This window comes from Humulus lupulus, chromosome 4 (genome assembly GCF_963169125.1).
Source record: "Humulus lupulus chromosome 4, drHumLupu1.1, whole genome shotgun sequence".
Classification (NCBI taxonomy): domain Eukaryota; kingdom Viridiplantae; phylum Streptophyta; class Magnoliopsida; order Rosales; family Cannabaceae; genus Humulus; species Humulus lupulus.
The window spans coordinates 54,799,193-54,814,412 of NC_084796.1; the positions used below are offsets into that span (position 1 = coordinate 54,799,193).

At 35.6% G+C, this 15,220-nt stretch overlaps 2 protein-coding genes across 2 annotated transcripts; both read left to right on the plus strand.

Moving 5' to 3' along the window:
* Positions 1-341: 341 nt before the first annotated feature.
* On the plus strand, positions 342-3,746 carry LOC133828974 (probable UDP-N-acetylglucosamine--peptide N-acetylglucosaminyltransferase SEC). The gene is made up of 5 exons (XM_062258981.1): positions 342-408; positions 494-544; positions 1,033-1,149; positions 1,241-1,297; positions 2,485-3,746. The coding sequence occupies exons 1-5, from the start codon at positions 391-393 to the stop codon at positions 2,539-2,541; spliced, it is 300 nt and encodes a 99-aa protein (XP_062114965.1). The 5' UTR covers positions 342-390; the 3' UTR covers positions 2,542-3,746.
* LOC133832188 (uncharacterized) lies at positions 2,839-15,164 on the plus strand. The gene is made up of 7 exons (XM_062262564.1): positions 2,839-2,923; positions 3,114-3,211; positions 3,428-3,604; positions 4,366-4,422; positions 12,996-13,104; positions 13,593-13,857; positions 14,535-15,164. Exons 1-7 carry the CDS (start codon positions 2,839-2,841, stop codon positions 14,767-14,769), a joined length of 1,026 nt encoding a protein of 341 aa, XP_062118548.1. The 3' UTR covers positions 14,770-15,164.
* The last annotated feature ends 56 nt before the right edge of the window (positions 15,165-15,220 follow it).

A 15,220-nucleotide genomic window follows, 5' to 3' on the forward strand; every position in this document is an offset into this window, starting at 1 on the left:
CAACACTATCATAACATCTATAAGTGTAAATAGATTTCTTAACAAAACATTCTATAGGCATTAAGCTTTTGGTTTGAGCAAGTGTTGATGGGCTGTACTTGAAGCATATATAATAGCTATTTTTGGCCAGCCATTATGTTGCTATTGCCAAGTCACACAATTATCTTGCCATATTTTACATTTCAGGTTCTCAATGAAGCTTATTAGCATTCATGTATTTTCTCAATATATGTACGCTCTTCAGTGTTTCTGGCTTGTAAGTGAATTTACTTGCACCTGATTCTTAGATTTTATTTTATTCTGTTTTATCTACATGATTTTGATATGTGCATTGCAAAAAATGAAAAAGCTATTCAAATTGATCCTCACTTTGCTGAGTGTTATGGAAATATGGCAAATGCTTGGAAGGTAATTTGTAGTATCTTTTATGGTTCCACTGTCAAGTATTTAGCCTGCAAGCATCTAATAGACAGTTATTATGTTTCTGCTGTAGGAGAAGGGCAACATTGATGTTGCAATCCGCTACTATTTAATTGCTATCGAGGTTTGTTACAGCCATCAATCTAGTCCATAAGTGGGGTTTTTTTTTGTGATGTGTTTGCAATATATACTTTTTGAGTTCAAATTATATTTTCTGTTTTTGGCTTACAGTTATTAGTTAACTCCTGATATATTCTTTCCACTGGTGGGGGTGTTTATGTTAATTAAAAGTGCTAATAATCAATTCTTTAGCTGATATAAGTTGGTGCTTGCTTAAATTATTACTTTAGTGTTGATAAATTCCAGTGAAACTAACCAACCGGGCTAGAGCAAACACTCCAACTAGGTTGTTTTGAAGTATTGGGTAGAGTCAATTTGATGGGAAGGTTTTGGTTGTTATATTAGCTAATATCACTCCTAGTACTAGGAATCTTACACCCAGTGGCGGAGCCAAATTTGTTTTTTCGTGGGGGCATGATCATCAAGAGCAAAAATATATATTCTTTCTTTGAATTCTTTTTTCCATATTATACTGATTGTTTTATTTTGCAGCTCCGACCAAATTTTGCTGATGCATGGTCAAATTTAGCAAGTGTATATATGCATAAAGGGCAGTTTAACGAGGTAGCTCAATGTTGTCGCCAGGCTCTTGCACTGAATCCACGTTTGGTAGAATTTCTTTCTGACTCTTGACACTTGGATATTCAATGATTTAACAAAATCTTTGAATAGAACATAACATTTCTTCTTAATGTTACAGGTTGATGCACACATTAATCTTGGGAATTTGATGAAAGCTCAAGGATTAGTTCAAGAGGTGAGGAATCCATGGTCTTTTTTTTCTTTCTTGATAGGTCTGATATTAGGTGTACATGGTTACTCTACAAACTTTTACCTATTTCCTAAATATCTACACTCTTCCATGATTGAATACAACACCCACACATACATATATAAATATACTAGTGTTCAGGTTCCTCTATACTCCAATATCTATGGAACTGCTTTATTATAATTACATTATTATATCAATTTAAATTTATTATTTTGTACGAGTTTGCTCAAACCGTGTACTGTTTTTCTTCTATAGGTTGTTTTTATTACATGAAAAATAATATTTTTGAAAGGTTAATATTCTCCAAAGGTTTGTTGTAAGAGACATTCTTTGTTGATGACACTGTGAAGTTGACATAGATGTTATGCATCAGGGAATTCCTGAACAGGCATATGTTCCACCAGTTGCCGAAGTTCCTGCTCAAGCAGCAGCAAAATCCCCAGCAATCATTCCTCCGGTGCAAGCATCACAACCTGCTACTGCACCTGCTGTTGTCCCTAATGCAAATCCACTGGATCTCTTCTCACAGGTAGCTATTGTTCTACCTCTTAACTTTTGAATTCTTCCCTCAGATAGATGCTCCTTTGAAGTTTGAATTGTATCTTATGATCAGCTAATTAATAAAATATATTACTATTCTTGAATCAGGGCCTACCAAATGTGGGTGCAAATGCTGGTCTGACAATTTGGATTTTCTTCAAAACAGTCAACAGGTACTTGATTTTTTTTCCTTTATTTTTTTCTCTCATCCATATGGAGCTTTACTCTTTTTTATTGTTGTAGTCATGGTTAATTTTTTTTTTCTCTAACTTTCATTGTAGTTCCAAGCATTGCGAGCTATGGTGCAAGCAAACCCTCAAATTCGGCAGGTTAGGCTTCTCATAAAGAAACAAAATGCCTATTGATAGCTTGGTCATTTTGGTGGCAGACAGACACTAAATAGTACTCATGCTACACTTATTGTTTTGCAGCCTATGCTTCAAGAGCTAGGGAAACAAAATCCACATCTTGTGCATCTCATACAAGAGCCTCAGGCTGACTTTTTGCGCCTGATAAATGAACCTGTCGAGGGGGAGAAGGGTGAGATGAATGCAGTTTTTTTTTATTATTTATCAGTTTTTGTTATCTACTTGACACATGCTAATTTTTCATTTTTATTATACAATCAGGAACGTTCTGAGCCTGATGGCTTCAGCCATGCCACAGGCTATGACTGTAACTCCTGAGGAGCGGGCAACCATTGAACGTGTATGTTTCTAATCTTTGTTTAACCTCTGTGTAGTCCCTCTCTTGTTTGTGCTTTTATCCAAGAGCCAAGATGGCTACTCAAGAACATTTATTGCATTTTTTTATTCTTAAACATATAATTTAGACGGTTGAAACCTGTACTGCACTGTTTTATAGTTAATTTTATTATAATGTTTCAGTCAGTTCTATGTATCAACAACCATTCAGATCAATCACATTTTAGGACCAAAATTAATAAATAAATAGTCAATTGAACAGAGGGAAAAACTCTAGTGATGGTTAAAAATATAGAAGTGGCTGTTAGACAAAATAATGCGAAAGACTTGGCACTTGATCATGCTATACATATGTTGCTCGCTGGTATGTTTGCCAAGTGTTTGTGTATTGGTTCTGGTTCAGTTTTCTCACCACAATCACTTGAGTAGACAATGAGGGACTTCTTTTGAGTACTTCCCTTGGGGTATGTTCATTTCTTCATTTATTGATTCTTTATGTTATTTTTCTTCTATTTCTTATTTTAAAGTGTTATTTGTTTCATTTGGAAAAATAGGGGAGGCAGTATTTCTGGGTTTTCAGCACTACATTTTGGCCCTTGGAACTGCAGTGATGATCCCTTCTTTCCTTGTTCCTTACATGGGTGGTACTGATGTGAGCTCATTTTTCATAAAAGACCAATATTTATTTTTAAGCAAGAAATTAATATAGTTTGTGAGCCGATCCTTTAATGTTTCCTCATACTAATTTTTCTCATCCTCTTTTCTTTACTAAAGTGATAAAGTCAAGTTTTTGGAGTTGTTTATGTATCAAAGTTGAAAATTTGTTAATGATTTTATGAACCATCTTTGAAAAATAAAATTTCATCAGGGTGATAAAGTCAGAGTAGTACAGACTCTACTGTTTATTGAAGGAATTAACACACTTCTTCAAACTCTCTTTGGAACCAGACTGCCTACTGTTATTAGAGGGTCTTATGCATTCATGGTCCCTATTATATCTATCATTCATGATTCATCATTGGCTAGTATTGAGGACCCTCATATCGTAAGTGCAACCCTTCTATTCTTGAATAAGGCATTTCCTTTTCCTTGATATCACTAAAGCATTCTTTTATGGTATGACTTCTTTGCTATCTATGTGTTGTAAGGAAGCTTACTTTTCTTGTACATTTTTCTAGAGATTTCTCAACACCATGAGAGCAATCCAAGGTGCTTTAATAGTAGCATCAAGCATACAGATTATCCTAGGATACAGTCAAATTTGGGCCATCTGTTCCTGGTAAGATTTATCTATCTTAGAATTAAAGGTAGTTGATTCAGGTATAATGTTGAAACCTGAAAACAACAGTATAATAGCTTGTGATTCTTGCTATTCAAATGGTTCTTTAGAGGGAATAAAAATTGGATGGTTCCTATTCCAAGGGGGAAAACAATGATTCCTTTGTTTTTAAGTGTCAAGTGTAGTACCAATCTTTCAAAATCCTGATATTTCTATGCAATTTATGGTATTGAACTTGGTTTGGTCACATTTTTAGTCTTACTGAACCATTTTCTCTAGTTCAGACATGATATGGACTAGTCCTTTCTGAATGTTGAATGGACATTTGACCATATGGTCCCCATGCATTTTTCTATTGAAATATGTTTTACTGTACATTGGCTTTAAGGTCTGTTAACTATTTTTTGCACTTTGGAATTGGCAGAAATGGGAATCTTCAATTTCTTGATAGGCTTGTTTGATTTTTCTATAAATTTTTTGGTTTACCTTGTTCTTTCTATTGATATTTTTTTTTCTTTATGCTCTAGGCGGTGTGTTTTGCTTTAATGGGCATTGGCAGCTCATTTCATGCTCAAGAAACTGCTGTGAGTGGGTAATTGGAGAGTCGAGTGTGGTAAATACTATTCTTTTCCTGTGTACTGTGTTATGTTTAGGGTCATTTGGGACATGTTACTTTATAATTATTTTGAGATCTGCATGTAAAAGCCTCAACTTATCTATTTGCATACATTTGTTGAAAACATCAGGTTCTCGCCTTCGGGTACTGTGTGACTTCAGGCCATCAATTACAGAGGTTAACCTAACAATAAAGCTTTTACTTGTGTTGCTTTTCTCGACAGTGGAGTTTTGTTGTCTCAGTTCACGTTTTGGTAGTATAACACAAATTTATAAGTATTGAAATGAATTATATAATCGACTATTTAAATAAACACTTATCTATATATTAAAATAACACAGAAAATGTGTTATCGTTGACAGTATAATAACACATATGTATAACAATGATAAAGTGTTATCTAAAGTACCCAGACCTACGACACATCAGAAAGTGTTATGGTATGTTTTGATAACACATTTTCAGTGTTATTAAAAGCATTTTTTCTTGTAGTGAACGGGGTCAAATACCCGGATCTGGAGGAGCCTAGGGTATTTTGGGAACACAGTTGGTGTTCGGGATTTACCAGGTAGCAAGTAGTAGTTTAGTAATGATTTGGACATGTCGGGATTAAACGTGGATTTATAGGAATACTCGAGGACTTAACACGATGTGGCATATGATGAAATTTCCCTTGGTGGCACTTGAGGATTTAGATACACTTAAGGGGCATTTTGGACTATTGGTAAGGGATAGACTTAGACTCTTTAGGATGCTGAGATTCTAGAGAGACTTAGAAGGAAATAAGGAAAACTCGACTTCAAGAATCTCTCTCTCTCTCTCTCTTGTGGTGTTGAAGGATTGGAGAAAACCTAGAGGATTTAGACTAAATAATTGGTTGATTGGGAGCTTGGGGAATCAGCTCAAGGTCAAATATAGTTCAGAGGTAAGCACTTAGACTTGAACTTCTTCCTGAATTCTGCTAGGATTAGTGGTTTGCATGTGAGTTCAATTATGAGTTTGATTTTGGTGTTTATGAATGTGTTGAGTTGTTTGTGGTTTTGTTGTGATGTTTGGGTCATGTGGAAGGGAAGTCAAGGCTTGATTATGGGTTGAACTAGTGTTTGGGGTGAGAATTTATTGTTTAGGTTCGAGGAAAATATGCAAAGAAATGATGTTTTCTGGGTTTGGGAGGCCCGAGCTGCGACACTATTCTTCAGGTGCCCCAGCCCACGTGTTTGAAGAGGCTAGAGAAGCCTCTAGTTCATTCAAGCGCCGCGACGTGGGGGAGCATGCCGCGGCCGGTGTCCTCCAGCAGGGAGGGCCTAGCCCTCTAAAAAAGTAGCGGGTCGTGGCCCTAAATGGGAAAATATGGGAAGTTAAGATTTTTTAGCTTGGGAACTCAAGTATTCAGGATCGGGAAGGATTTTAGTACCCGATTTGGTAGAATCCCAAGTCCAAGAGGCTAGATGAATAATCTGAAGTTATTCATTGGTTTATAACTTGATGGATGGTTATTATGAATGCGTTGTGACTAGGTTTTCAACGAGGCTCAGGATAGAGAACTGTGCTCATTCAGAATGCTCGGAACACAGGTAAGAAATTTTTTGTATCCATAGAGCAGGGCATGGCCCTATTGTTTGTGTTGCAGGGCATGGACCTAATTCTTATATTTAATATGCATTTAAATATCTATGTACCATATGCTATGTGCTGCAGGTTGTGAGAGAACGACGAAGGTCGGGAATGGCGAAGGTTGAGAATGGCAAGAAGTCGAGTACGACAAGGGGTCGGGATCAGCGTTGAGCACACTGAGGGTAGGTTGTAGGGAGAGACCATCCTAGGGCGCTGGAGCCACCCTCTCGGTGAAGACCGCAAACGTAGGGCTTGGTAAAGCGCCAGGGACAGTGTTGGGCGCTATGTGTTTAGCCCATTGTCTGTTTTGTTGTATGTTGTGGATAGTTATGCATATATTATATGTTTTTTGTTGAGTTTTCTTGCTGGGCATCGGCTCACGGGTGCTCTGTGGTGTAGGTAAGGGCAAGGGAAAGGTCGACCAACCATGAGTACAGAGGGCGTGGAGCGATGGGTACATGTTCTGTAACGTCCTGCGTTTTCAGGTACCTTTAAACGACTCGGGTCGGGATTTTTTCCCCGAGTTAAGAATATTATGTTAAATAATATTATATTTGTTTATAAATTATTCCATGAGTTATTGCTAGCCAAATTATGAATTTTGTGATTTAAAAGTCAAGATAAGACTTTCGGTCCTGGACCGACACAAAAACCCTGATCGGGTAAAAATCTCGGAAAATAAAATGAACAACTATGGCAAATATATTTTGGGCATAAAATACATTCATAAAAATTAAATTTTGGTCAAAAATAATAAACCTAAGAAAAAATGGGAATATCAGGGCATTTTGTGTTAAATGCCTAATTTTACCGAAATTGGGAATTTTATTCCATGAATGGACCTTAGGTTAAATTTTATTGTGTGATTAATTAAATTAAATGCGAGAGACATTTAATTTAATTATTTAATGTTAAGTTTTGTGATTAAAACTTAATAAGAGTGAAAAATGTATAAAATATATATATAAAACATAGATAAAATGAAAAGGGGGGTCGGCCATGTGATTTTGTAGAGTTGTGTAAACCCAATTTAATTAAGTTTAAATCCCATTTAATAAAGAAGTCAAGTGGGTAGAAAAACACTTAAGTGTTTTATGATATTTTGAAGAGTTTTGTGAGCCATTCTAACCCCAAAACCGACCACACCTCTATCCCATTCACTCTCATCTGATTTTTGAAGACTCTCTCAAGTTTTCTCTCCATTTTCAACCCCAAGAACACCAAGGAGACTTGGAAGCTAAGTCTTGGTCTAGGAAAAGGTTTCCCTAAGGTAAAGTTTCATTAATCTAGAATTTTGTAAAGTTTTAATCAAAGAGTTTCAAATAGCTAATTATCTATGTTGTTGGGGGAAGTTGGTTAGGGTTTTTAAAAGGTTTTGAAGGAGCCAAAGCTAGTAGGAAGATCCACACCTTAAGCAAGAACACCAAAGAGGTAAAAAGTTTACTTTTATGGTTGTTATTGTATGATTTTTAGTTTTAAGCATTATTTTGTATAGTTAATGCTTAAAGTTTCTTATTGGTGGTGTAATAAGGTTATGGTAGTTGTTTTATAATTTTTATGATGCTTGTGTATTGATTTTTGAAAATAGGAACCAAAACCCCGAACGGTTTTGTAGGAAACCTTAAAACAAAATACATGTTTTGAGCTGTGACTTCCAAGGGGTCTAGCATCCACTGTATATTGATTTTGTAAAATTTAATTGTTTCGTGATGTTTTTGAGATTGAGTACATAAGATTGGGCTTTTGAAACACTCAAAAATGTTTAGAAATGAGTAAGTTATGCTATTTCAAAGTTTAGGTAAAAAACTGTTTTTTCATATTCTTATTTTCGGAGCCAAGTTTGGACAGCGACTGTATAGGGAAAATGAACCCATTTTTTTCTAAAATTTTGTGGACATATTGTTGGCATAACCTAGTATTCCACTGTAAAATTTGGTAAGAAAATACTGAACGGTTTGAAAGTTATTAACTGTCAATTTTTAAAAAAAATAAGGACTTTAAAATAAGGTCATTTTTACTTCATTGTTGGAAAATGATTTCACCAATCAAAAATGCTCATTTTGACCTAAGATTTTACAAAGACCTAAATGGCATACCAAAAATGGAATTGGAAAATTTTGGTAACAAGTGGGTAAGTAAATTTCAAGTTATGGACTAACGAAGTATGTAGTTAAAAATGTGAAAAATGGGATTTTCACACTTAGTGTAAAAATGAGATTTTGGAACATAAGGTAAAAAATAAAATTTTGCTTATTTCAAGATATAAACTTAGTAAGTCTTGAAAACACATCTTCACTAAAATTACCACTTTGAGTTTAGTGTGAATTATTTTTATTCTTTTTAAAAATAAGATATTTAATTTATTAATAGTTAATAAATTAAAAGAGGGTTTAAAACCCTATATTTTGATAAAATAATTAAGTAAATTATTTTTCTAGTAAGTAAAAATTGATTGATTGATTTTGGAAAATTAACTAGTCAAGATGGGAAATTTTTAATGGTTTTCCTAATTAAGAAAAATTAGGCAATTTTCTTAAAAGCGGTTTTTAGAGATTAAAACCTTAAGAAAAATAAAAGGAAAATTTAAAAGTTTATTTTCTTTAAAAATAATTAAGGAATTAATTAGTATTTTCAGGATATAATACCAGCTAAAATCTTACATATTTTAACCGACTTGTTGAAGGTGCGGGTTAATAGTGAAGCCTAGGTATCGAGACCATAGGATAGGTCTCCCCGAGACTTAGGGTTTAGTCTCAAATATTTTTGTATGAATTTCTTTAATGGGTTTAAAACCAAATAAGGATCATTAATCCTTACAAATGATTTTTATTAAAATGACCAAACTGCCCAAAATAAAAATAATGAATTATGAGTGCCATAATTAATTCGAGTATACTGTATGGATAACTACAGTATTGGCTAAGCGTTACTGGACTGAACGTTGGAGGGTGAAAACCTGCTGAGTGCTAAGGACTCCAAGTAAGTCAACTTTTATTGTGTGGCTGCAACGTGAAATGACTATTGTATTGTATGTTAGTATAGGGACACATGCACATATATACACGGTAATAGAAAGTTTCTTAGAGACGTTAGTCTAGTGTGTGCTGAGTTAGAAAATATGAACGGTAGATATCCGTCATATCCTAGACGGCTGATCCCCGTCACATTTATAAATATGTTTGTAACTAAATATTAAGTATGGCCATACGACTTTTTAAAAAGTATTTTTTTATACGGGTTTTTGAGACTTTTTGTTAAATGAAAACATTTATATTTCCTCATTATCGAGTCTTGAAAATTCAGGTCGTACATGTTCGACCTGCCTGGCTGTCACGACCAAGGTTGTTTTTGACAAAATGTATTGTAATAGTTGTTTTGTCTCCTAAGTCGACCGTGTGTATATTTTGATCTATAATGTATTTTCTAAAATGTATTTTGGGATCCCAACTATAAAACTTTCTAAGATTTCAATGATTAACCAAATGTTTTATACTTAATGTCTTTAAACAAGTTTAACTTTAGTTTAGTAACACTTTTAACCTAAAACCTCGATTAGCGAGCTAATGGCACATTTTTAACTCACTTAGTAAAGGCTCTAAGAAAGTACGGCATTACAGATTTAGTGATTGTTAATTATGTCGGGGATTAAATGGGGGATTATAGGAACACTCGAGGAATTGGCGGGATGTGGCAAGTGACAAGATCACCGTTGGTGGTATTAAAGGATTGGGGATTTACTTAGTGGCATTTTGGTCATTAGGCAGCTAGGATAGACTTAAGCCAACAACACACTAGAACTAAGGAGAAACATTTAATCTCTTCTCAGCTTTTCCTCTCTCTCTCGGCTTTCTCTTCCTCTCTTTGGTGTGTTGGAGGTGTTCATGAATTGTCGAGCCGCGGCCCTATTCATCAGGCATCGTGGCTCGCTTGAACTCTGAGGCTTGGGTAGCCTTAAGGGCTAGGCCGTGACTCAAATGGGAATTGTTGGCTATTTGAGGGTTTTAATCTCGGGAACCCAAATGTTAAGGCTTGGGAAGGATTCTACTACCCGATTTAGTGGAATTCGAGGTCTCAAAGGGTAGTAATTTAATCCAAAGTTCTTAATTGGTTAGAGATTGATGGATATCTATTTATTATGATATTGTGACTAGGTTTTTATGTCAAAGCTCGTGTTAAGGGATCGTATTAATTTATGAGCGCGGGACACATGTAAGAAAACTGTTTGTGCCCATAGAGCAAGGCATGGCCCTGTAGTTTCTGTTTTAGGGCATGGCCCAATTATTTGTGTTTAATATACGTATGAATACTTGTAAATACAATGCTATGTTGTGCATGATTATTGAATGAACGACGAAGTCCGGGAATGACGAAGGATGAGAAGGGCAAAGGGCCGAGAACGGTGAAGGCCGGGAACGGCGAAAGCACGCTGATGCAGGCCGCCAGGGCGAGATCCTCCAAGGGTGTTGTATCCACCCGCTCAGTGAAGACCACAAACCCAGGGCCTGGTAAAGCACTTGGGTTGGCGTAGGCCGCTATGCGTTTAGTTTGTTGACTGTTTTCTGTTTATTGTTTGATTGATATGTGATTTGTTATACGTTGAGTTTTGTTGCTGGGCTCCGGCTTACGGGTGCTCTATGGTGCAGGTAAGGAAAAGGAAAAGTTCGATTAACCATGAGTTGGGGAGCGTGGAGTGGCGTGTACATGTTTGGCCGACCTGGCTGCCACAACCAGGGTTATTTTGTTGAAAATATGTTGTAATAATTTGCTTTGTTGCTTAGGTCGACTGCATCTACATTTTGAGTTGTAATACATTTTCAAAATAATATTTTGGGACCCAAACTATATAACTTTTATGATTTTAATGAATGTCCAAATCTTTTATAACCTATGTTGTTAAATGAGTCTTTATTTTAATTTAATCATACTTTTCAACCTAAAACCTTGATTAGAGAGCTAATGGAACATTTATAAATCACATGGTAACTACTCTAAGGTAGTATGGCCTTACAGTTGCAACCCAATCTTTTAGGGGAGGCATTTCCCTAGCATTGTCAGAATGCAACAACCTTCTTTCCCATGTCAGGCAGCGTTGTGGGAAATGTTGATTGTCGAGTTGTACAAACTCGACACCACTACTTGAGACACCCAAAAATCTATCAGACGGTCTTGTAGTGGCCCAAGGCTACAGTGACACAAACATGGCGCTCTCCTTAGGCCCCAAGAATAAAGTCCTACACTTGGAGGAATGCTGGGTCCAAAAGAAGGGAGGACAGCTAGGGTGGTCCTCGGGACATGGCCTCACTTGGAGACATCCACACCTAAAAAGGGATTGCAGCTTGTTGGGAGGATACTACACTCCGAGGAGTTTTGGATGAGCTCTATAGATCTTTATTGTCTTTTGAGGAGCTGAATTACTTCTCTAATGACTACCACGTGCCCAATGATGAAATTACGAACAACATTTTCCCCCAAGTCTTGACTTGTCCTCGGACAGTGGAGACTTAAGACTGAGGAATAATCTCAAAGGTCTTCGGAAGATGACGTTTTGGCTCCATGATGTCACATTTCCAAAAAGGTCTGGCCACATGCGACCCCCCATTGTTGGGCCCATTAATCGGTGCAATTAATGAGGAGTCTATTTGTTGCAAAAATTAGAGCTATACAAGTGCACACAATCACAATTTGTAATAATTTATTGGTAAGACCAAGTCGTCCCACAAGAACTGAATTATCAATTACTAGATAATTAGTTCTTAGTTTCTATTTGGTTAACGAAAATTGGTTTTATATTTTGATGATTAAAAACAATAATACTACTAAAATAATGCAAGATTGTAAGAACATAAACAAGAATAAAATTCCAAGGATTTAAACTATTAGGGGTTTTAATTTCATCTACAATCTCTCCTCTCAATTACCAACACAATATTAAAAACTCTTCTTCTTATTAAGCTAACAAGTTGTCAAGGTATTTTATAACCGGATTAGGAATTATAAAACTCAACCTAATTGTGAACTTTCTATATTTCAGTGATAAATTCAACAATAAGGAGACAATGAATTCACAACCCATATGCTACACAAATAACCTAGATACTTACGTTCTAGATTAGATCTATGCTGTTTCAATCAAAGCTTCTTTAAATTTCACTTTTCAGAGTTTCAATTCAAACACAAATAGACAATGAAATAAGATGGGCAATCACATTTTATGCATTAAAATAGATTGAGTCAAGCTTAATATACGAAGAAGAAAGATATTAATATTGCATTAGTTCATCAAAGGAGTTAAAGAGAATCCATTAAAAACCCTAATAAAGAAATTAGTTGAACATTGTCATTCTAAACATAAACAGTAATTAAAAATAACATAGAATTAAATAGTAATAGAAAAAGAACTGTAGAGAGCGAATGGAGATGCTCCACGATGTGTTTTTTTTCTTTAGACACTACAACAATATTGAGTATATATTACATTAAAGAATAGCATATTTTTAAAAATGCTATTATTAATGGGGGATTAAAATTAACACGGAACTGATGAATAGTGGGGATTAAATTTTTTGGCGCCATATGACTAAAATCCCAGGCAGCAAAATGAATTTATGCCAAAATTCCCTTTCTCTCAGATTTTCTCAAGCCTTTCTCTCAGCCTCAATCTCTCACTCATGAAGTCTCTTTGCCCTCACCGAAGTCTCTCCGCCCTCAACTCCCTCAACTCATCTCTGCCTCCACCCTCACGAAGTCTCTCCGCCCTCACCGAAGTCTCTCCGCCCTCACCAAAGTCTCTGCCTCACGAAGACAACTTTCCAGAGTCGCGTCTCTTTGCCTCTCCGTCTGGACAGTTGTTGTGTTCACCGATCGCCTCAGCGACGAGGAGTCTCTTTCACTCTCTTCCGATCGTGGCTGGTATTGCTCTGCTATTAGTCAATCGACGAGGATTTCTCCGACCTTGAACTTTTGCAGTTCTTTCGTATCCAAGGTCTCGACAAGTCCGGCAATCGAATTTTTCGCATCGTCGGAAAGTACTTTCCCGGTAAAATCCGAATCTCTCTACTCAAAAGTTTTATTTTTTTGGCTCGTAACTTGAGTTTGATACGAGGGTTCTGTTTGTTTTATTGGTAGTGTTCTTTTTAAACCCTCTATTTAGTTAATATCGGTATTTTTGTTGATTTTGCTCGTATTGTTTTGAAATTGGAGGAAAAATTTGTAGCAGATATTTGATGTTAGTTCTCTTTCACATGCTAATTCCTAGTTTTGTATTTTGGTATGGCGTTAGTATTTGAATTTTGTAAAAAAATTGGATAAATTTTCTAGATTTAATGAAGTTTTGGGAAGAGAAAATTCAGTGCATGATTCTATCATAAATTTGTATACTTTCATAATAATAACCAGAAATTATTGATATCTTATTCAGAGCAATGTGAATGGTGGGGGATTTTACTTGAAGAAGTAATTTTTATATTATGACCTTTTAAACCATTATGAGTGGATTACCGGTTGTGTTATGTTGTTCGTTTGCAGCTCCAATTGTGAGCGCAGATCGTTTGAAGAGGTATATTGTTCAAAAGCTATGCAGTGAATTGCCTGAAGGGCCATTCTCCATTGTTTACATGCATAGTACTGTCCAGAAAGAGGATAACTCCCCTGGGATCACTATCTTGAGGTGGATTTATGAAGACCTTCCTTCTGATTTCAAAGACAGGCTTCAATTTGTCTACTTTGTTCATCCTGGGCTTCGCTCGCAGCTTGTATTTGCTACCCTCGGGCGATTCTTCCTAAGTGGAGGGTGAGTGATTTTATGATTTTTTTTAACCCAAAATTCTAACCAGGTTGTTTGGAGTAGTAATTTTCTGTAGTTTTGCTTGATCATGGTTGTTTTAAAAGTTATGATATCATTTGCTTGGTATTCCAGTGTCGAATTTCATTTTTGATTCAATTAGAAACGTTTAGGAGAATTTAAATCCTGCACCACTCGCCCACCCAATAACTTTAGTGTAGAATTTATGAGTCTAGTATGGTCCAAGCAATGTCTCCTGACACAATCTTGAAATTGTTTGAATTTTAAACTATGGTTGTTCTTCCTTCGTTTGATTCTTTCCTTTGCAATTTTTTGCATCAATAACGCAAGCATTGTCTTCCATTCCAATCAAACCTTGTAATGTTAAAATAAAAATAGCATCTGGGGCTTGCTGCAATCAGTAGCTCTATCGTTATTTAACTATCCTTCTGTTTCAAATAACTGAATCCCAAATCTATGTTTACCCTGTCACGGTATATTTATATATACTGAATCTCAAGTAGTTTGTGATGTTGCTTCTCGAATAAATTTGATACACACAATTAATACCGAGTGATGATAAGTTTCTCAGCATGATTTAAAAGCATAATATGCAGGTGTTTGTGCTGATGTATTACACATGTTTGCATTAATATTGTTTTCTTCTCCTTTAATCCTTTTTCTAGTCTGTATTGGAAGATCAAGTACGTGAGTCGTTTGCAGTACCTTTGGGATGATGTAAAGAAGGAAGACATTGAAATTTCTGAATTTGTGAAATCTCATGATGATTTTCTGGAACACAGACCACTAACAGATTATGGTATTGAACCAGACCCTCTTCACTTAACTGAGGTTCCTGCCATGGCTTGCTCATATGGGAGATATGAAGAGAGATGGGCATCAAGACATGATATGTCCTAGTTTAGCTAATGCATTTCAGTCCAAGTTAAGGCCTTACTAAAAGGTAAATGTTAAAGTTATAATACAACACTAGCATTGTACATATTTATCCTTTTGTGTTCTTCACCTTATTATTCTTATTAGTAATTTGAACTGGCGATCAGAACCTGTATATTGTTTTGGACATCTTTACCTTTAGTAGACCGGCCATGTTGATTGGTTGTGTGTAAAAAATAAGTGTTTATTAGGCACATGGAATCTTGAACCAGAAGATGATGAACCTAGATCAAAGAGACTAGTAGTAGGAGCTTGAAGAATAACATTTCATTATCAAACTGAAATTGCTGTATTTTACTGTATTGTCAAATTATTGGTGCTATACTGTTGATTATGAAGGACAACATGTTTTATTGTTATTTTTTTAAACTTGTTAATAGTGAATTTGTTCATGTATTTACATAATTATGTACCA

What these genes read in the sequence shown, in the direction of transcription:
- LOC133828974 (XM_062258981.1), top strand. An exon ending in TTGCACTGAATCCACGTTTG is followed by an intron (nt 1,150 to 1,240) that starts GTAGAATTTCTT and finishes TTAATGTTACAG; the next exon opens with GTTGATGCACACATTAATCT. An exon ending in CTCAAGGATTAGTTCAAGAG is followed by an intron (nt 1,298 to 2,484) that starts GTGAGGAATCCA and finishes TTATACAATCAG; the next exon opens with GAACGTTCTGAGCCTGATGG.
- LOC133832188 (XM_062262564.1), top strand. Translation starts at nt 2,839, where the DNA reads ATGGTTAAAAATATAGAAGTGGCTGTTAGACAAAATAATGCGAAAGAC. An exon ending in GTATTGAGGACCCTCATATC is followed by an intron (nt 3,605 to 4,365) that starts GTAAGTGCAACC and finishes TTTATGCTCTAG; the next exon opens with GCGGTGTGTTTTGCTTTAAT. An exon ending in CGATTCTTCCTAAGTGGAGG is followed by an intron (nt 13,858 to 14,534) that starts GTGAGTGATTTT and finishes TCCTTTTTCTAG; the next exon opens with TCTGTATTGGAAGATCAAGT.